At 51.4% G+C, this 6,154-nt stretch overlaps 1 protein-coding gene across 1 annotated transcript; it reads right to left on the bottom strand.

The window, feature by feature from the left end:
• Positions 1–604: 604 nt before the first annotated feature.
• SLITRK5 (SLIT and NTRK like family member 5) lies at positions 605–3,490 on the bottom strand. The gene has a single exon (XM_009955127.2). The coding sequence runs from the start codon at positions 3,488–3,490 to the stop codon at positions 605–607; it is 2,886 nt and encodes a 961-aa protein (XP_009953429.2).
• Positions 3,491–6,154: the final 2,664 nt, after the last annotated feature.

The raw sequence follows: 6,154 nt of genomic DNA, 5'->3' as shown, positions 1-6,154 counted from the left end.
ACAAACACATTCTTAAAAAAAGGAAACCTTGTATTAAAGTCGGGGTGTGCTAATCTCTCCATAAAAGCCATTTAGATTCACCCATGGCTAAAAGGGGAAGATGTGCGCTGTAGTCTTCAACCAGAAAGAAAACAAAATTAAAGAATGTCTGTACAAAAGAGAAAAAAAAAAAAAAAAAAGGAAAAAGTGACAGTGATTTTTGTACTTGTAACCTGAATATGACCTGACAAGACCCTCCTTCCACCTTCCCCAAACACACATGGACACAGGCACAATGCCAGTGTTGTGCCCAGTTTACACAATAGGTGGTTTCCTACTCCCAAACACAGTAAAAGAAAACAAACAAACAAAAAACCCCCAAAATAAAATAAAATAAACAGCACACCCTTTCAGAATCATTCCCCGAAGCTGAAAAATCCTGTGCCAAGGCACTTCACCCTACAATAAAATGAATTAAAGGGGAGGAAAAGGACGGGGGCAAGGTGGGGGGGGAGGTCAGCATTTACGTTTCTTTGTTTTGCGTGTGGTTGTTAAATACAAATACTCTAGAGAAGGAGCTGCTGTGGCTGGCGGGGGGGGGGGGGGGGGTGTCGGGGGCTGTTTCTCAGAACTGGCTGAACGTTGTCTGTTTTTCCAGCACTTCGAGGTAGTCCGGCTCTGCGTTTAGTTTTGCTTTTAGCTCCAGGTACTCGTTCCTGTTGGGCTCTACATAGACAGTACTCGGGGGGCTGTAGAGCACCGTCTCCCGGAGCCTGCCGTCCCCCGGCCCCGGGTGCAAGTACTGGTGGGCACGCCTAAGGTCATAGTTGGGGGAGTAGGTGTAGGCGGCGGGGAGCTTAGGGTAGTCGGGGAGGGTGGAGCCGGGTGTGCCCACCGTGGAGGAGGAGGAGTGTTTGTCGGGCTCCAAAATGCCCCTGTAAAAGCGATCGGCGTCTTGCACCGGGGACAGCAGCTCCTCCCGCGGCTCGATGGTGCTCACGCTGTACGCGGGACTGCGCACGGGCGCATCCTCCCCGCCGGACGCCGGCGGCGGCGGGGGTGGCGGGGGCGGCGGGGCAACCCCCCCGGGTTGCAGGGGGTGGCTGCTGTAGGTGACCTTGAGCTCGTGGAGGTCTTTGTAATCCTCGCCAGCGTTGCCCTCCCGGGAGCGGTAGATCGGGTTTTTGCACATGTGCCCCAGGGGGTGCGGAATGTACTCGTAGACGTGGCCGGCGGGGGTCTTCACTTTGGGCAGAGCCGCACCCCCCCCGCCGCCGCCTCCCCCGCCGCCGCGGTGGGGCGGGTGCTGCTGGAGGTGGGGGTGGTGGTGGTGGTGGTGGGGGCCGCCGCTGTAGACGCTGTACTGCATGTTGAATGAGCTGACGTCGGAGTTGTTGGCGCTGGCGTGGTCGCCCTGGCCCTTCTTGCGCCGTTTCATCACCAGGACGAAGAGCCCCGCCGCCACGAAGACGGACATGATGAAGACCAGCAGCAGGCTGAGGATTAGCACCGACAGCGGCACCGAGGAGCTGCCGCCGCCGCCGCCCGCGGGCGCAGGGCCGCCCGCCGCCGCCGTGCCGTTGAGGCGCACGGTGGAAGAGGAGGGGGTGGTCCTGGCCGGCTGCTGGCCCGGGGACGGCGTGGGCGTGGAGACAACGATGTCCGAGTAGTCCGGGCACAGCAGCTCCGTCCGGACGGCCCGCATGTCGCTCTGGGCAAACTTCTTCGGGGACTCGCAGATAACCTGGTCCACCAGGACACCAGTGTTGAGCTGCTCCAGCCACAGCTTCATGCCCACCACGTCGCAGGTGCAATCCCAGGGGTTCTCGTGCAGGTCGATTTGCAGCAGGGATTTCAGCTGGTCCAGCACCCCGCTCACTGGCAGGTAGGAGAAATGGTTGCTCCGCAGGCTCAGCCTGTAGAGAGACAGACCAGAAAAAATGTTCCCCGGCAAAGACCTCAGCAGATTGTTGTTCAAAAACAAGAGCTGAAGGTTGGGGACTGATTCAAAGGTGCCCGCCTCTATCTCCCGGATGACGTTGTACTGCAGGAACAGATACTGCAGGCTTTGCAGCCCATAGAACAGCTCTGGGCTCAGCCGCTCAATCCGGTTCCCATTCAGGTACAGCCTTCGCAAATTAGTTAAATCCCCAAAAGCCCGGTCCTGAATGACCGAGATCCGATTATTGCCCAGATGCAGCAAATCCAGCCCAGTAGCATCCACAAAATCTGCCCTGCGTACCAGCGCAATGTAGTTTTCCGTCAGATACATCTTCTTAGGATTATAGGGTTTGGGCTGCAGTTCAGAAATGCTCTCAATCTTCCTCTCCTGACAATTGACATTGAGGCCCAGGTCAGAAATCTGCAAGTTGCAAGTGCAGGCAGTGGGGCACTCCAAAGGCACCGGGGATTTCGTCTGGTAGGCAATGCTGGGGCCGTAGTTGCTGTATCCCAGGTCTTTTGAGGGCAGGCGGGAGGTGGGACGCACCCTCGTCTTGTTGGGTTGGCGGGTCCCTTTGGGGGGCTTCAAGGGGGATTTGTAAACAGCTGAAGAAGAAGTGGCCACAGAGTTGACTGAGGCTGGGGTAGTGTGGAAATACCCTGTGGTGCTCAGTGGTGTCTGTGGTCTCATTTCATAATCCGAGATGAGCCTCCTGGGGCAAAGCTCCTGCTTGGAGACTTCATCCAAGTCTCGACCATGTAAGCGGAAAGGGGTCTCACAAACCACATCTCCCACCAGAGCAGAGTAGGAGATACTGTCCAGCCAATCCTTTAGAGCAATCAACTCACAAGAGCAATTCCAGGGGTTTTCCTCCAGCTGCAGCTCCACCACTTTATCCATGTGCTGCAAAAGGCCCACATAGGGCAACAGCTTCAGTCGGTTACCCCTTAGGTCCAGGTGAGTTAAGGGCACAAAACGGAAAAGGTTGTTGGGCAAACTGGAGAGGAGGTTATCATTGAGAATCAGCACCTGCAGCAAATGTAGTTTGCTGAAGGCATTGGGTTCAATGATGCTAATGTAATTGTAATCGACCTGTAGGTATTCCAAACTCTCTAGCCCAAGGAAAGTGTCATCCCGTAAAAGTTCCAGCTTGTTATTGTTCAGATGCAGCCTCCTTAAACCTCTCAGACCATGAAAGGCTCCGGTTTCGATGTCTTGTATGTCATTGCTCCCCAGATGCAAAATCGAAGCCCCTGTGTAATTGACAAACTGGTTTGGGTACAGCCTGTTCAAAAGGTTCCCAGACAACAAGAGGTGGTAGACAGGGAACCTTGGTGGACTGATCTCAAAAAGGCTGATGATCCCTCTGTTTTCACAGCTCACTGTTAAGATGCCGTCCTTCTCCTCACAAGGACACGCATTATCACAGATTTCCCCATAATACTCGATGCTCTCTGCCCACGAAAGGACTAGCGATGTTAAAGCAAATGCAATCGTCTGCAGCATCCAGATATGCATTTTTTTGTTGAGGTCCTGTTCCAAAGTTACTGTAGAGCAGCAAGCGTACATTTTATTTCCTGTAAGGATAAGGAGAAAAAAAGAAAGCAGCATAATAGCATAGCCCCGTAAAATTTAAAATGGAGACAAAGTTTATGTGTATCTTCAGTGGGGTAGAGAATGGATTGTTAATCAAACAAAAAAAAAAAACCACCCTCTTGCCACTTCTAATTCCCACACTTTCAAAAACTGGATGACATGAATTGATTAAAAGGTTGATGGGCAACTCCTAGCAAGTCAAATGCCTGTGGTGTTTAAAGAGGTGAGGTCACAGTAGGAATTGTTCTGGTTCTGTTCATGTGGGGTGCATGTCAATGCTTCCTTGGATTTCCTTTTCACGACCAGCCCCATAAATATACATAAAATGGCTGTCAGTTCAGTTTCACGTTCTAATTTAAGAGAAAAGAAGCACCATTTTACGAGGTTTCCCACCTCCCCTATCACCCAGCTCCCCCTTCCCTTCAGAACCTCCCCAGTGAACAGCGCACCAAGGTCTTCCCCTTGTTCTACCTTGATTTTTAACCGGTGGTGGAAAAGCCAGGGTAGGAATGCGAAGGAAAATGCTCAGTGCTGAAAACGTCAGCTTAATTCAACAGAGAGAATACTGACACATTCTCCACATCACACATTTCTTAAAACTATTTTATGGGTTTTTTTTTTCTATCTATACATTTACAAAGCACACACCCACCCACACAGACATGCACACATACACACGCACACACACACACATGCACCCCCAGATGACTTCTGTGGAGGAATTCTTCAGTAATGAGATTAAATACGTTAATCTCCTACTTCAGTGCTCTTAACAGCTCTCTTCAGTGAGAGAAATTTTCTATCTTTACAGAAGTAAATAATTTTAATTGATTTTATTATTTCCCTCCCCCCTCCCCCATGAGTTATATACAATGTAACAGAGCAGACTGCTAAGCAGAGGTCTTCAGTTCTCACACACACACACACATACACTTAAAGGAAATGTTTTAACCACTCACCCAAAATTTGTGAAAAATGCAAAACATGCAGATCGTCTTCAGAGTCTCAGCCATATCTGACATACCGCTTATTCCCAGCGTTCTGCAAAACTAGCCTGGTAGAAGTGGAGAGATCTAAATAGGTCTCATGGAAATATCTCATTGCCAACACTCTAAGCATCAGAGTTACTGATTATAAGCAGCGATGGCTGTCAGTACTCTTCATCCTTTAGAGAAGAAGACACCCGGGCTGATTAAAAGCCAAGGGGGGTAGAAGGGAAACCCTACCATTGACCTACGTCAGTAATTTAATACCCGAATTTCACCTAACAGGAAACAAATCCCATTTCCATTCCTTCTTGCAGTCTTTCTGACTCCTTGTGGCTTTCTTCTGCGAGTCTAAAAGCAGTATGAACAGGGAAAATAAATGCATTGTGTGTGTCGGTAGAGGAAGACTAATAAATCATCCAAGCTTAAATGCTGGGATCTTGGAGCAGGCTTGCATTTTCTATCGTCCACCTCAGAGCTCAAATCCTTATGACACAACTCTGGTTTGGAGGAACACATTGTAAAAAACGGGAAGTCTCAGTACTGCAAGACATCTCCTGTGGCATCAGGTTCAAGGATGCAAATCTAGCACTTGCAGCAAAAGCAGTCATGCAGCAAGAAATTGGAAGTCTCGGTGAATCTCTCTCTAATTCTGACCAGACGTCAACTGGATCGGAATTACTCAAAGCAAAAGGCTTCACAGCATAAAGGCAGCAGAAATCTTACTCAAAGGCATGTATCTAGCATATTCTCTCTCAGCTCGATCAGATCCATTCATCCATTAACCAACAGTTCTTCGGAGGAAAAAAAAAAAAAGCCATTGAAAACCTGCCCGGTCAGTGTTAAACTCCCAGGCATTTTACAACTTTAATTCAATTATGCTTAGTAAAGAAGGCAAATACAATATTCCCTCCCTCCTCCTTTCTCCCTTTCTCTGAAAAAAAAAAAAGGGGGGAATGGGAGGTAAAGAAAATAAAGTTGTAGCTGGCTATATGCAAGGTTGCAATCCCGCCCTGGAAACCCCTCTGTGATGACTGCGTGCTGCTGTTCGCCAGCTCCCTACAGAGGTTCAGATTGGGGGGGTGGGGGGCGGGTGGGGTGGCGGGGTGTGCGATGGGCGACAGAGGGGGAGGGGAGAAGAGTAAAGGGGTTGCATCGGGATTTTTTCTTGTATGTGTGGTGTTTCTTTTTTTTTTCCCCGAAGAGTTCAACCCCCAGATTACCGCACTGCACATCCGGCTGGAAGCAGCAGCTTTCAGTACCGCCGACAGCAGCAGCGAGCCGGCAGCCCCGGCCGGACACCGCCACCCAACTGAGCAGCACCCAGAGTTGGAAGAAATGGTTTTGGAGGGGGGGGCTGGGGTGGCGGGGGGGGAGGGGTTGGGGGTGGAAAGCAACAGCGAGGAAAGACCTGGCGGTGAAGGGGCGGGGGGGGGGGGGGGGGGGAGGGGGGGAGAAAAGAGAGAAAGAGAGCGCGAGAAAAGTCAACCCCGGTACTTACTTCGCCCGAAATCTCCAGGGCCCAAGCATGGTGGCAGCCCATGAAGAAGCCTACCCGCTGCGCGGGCGCTGCGCGGAGCCGCCGGGGCGGCGGCGGCGGCGGCGGCGGCGGCGGAGGCGGCGGGTATCGCGGCCGCCGGGGAGGCTCGGT

The sequence above is a fragment of the Leptosomus discolor genome, chromosome 1 (assembly GCF_034619465.1).
Source record: "Leptosomus discolor isolate bLepDis1 chromosome 1, bLepDis1.hap2, whole genome shotgun sequence".
NCBI lineage: Eukaryota > Metazoa > Chordata > Aves > Leptosomiformes > Leptosomidae > Leptosomus > Leptosomus discolor.
Note: the sequence above shows the minus strand (reverse complement) of the source record. Positions and strands in the feature narration are given on the sequence as shown.

What these genes read in the sequence shown, in the direction of transcription:
- SLITRK5 (XM_009955127.2), bottom strand. Translation starts at nt 3,490, where the DNA reads ATGTACGCTTGCTGCTCTACAGTAACTTTGGAACAGGACCTCAACAAA.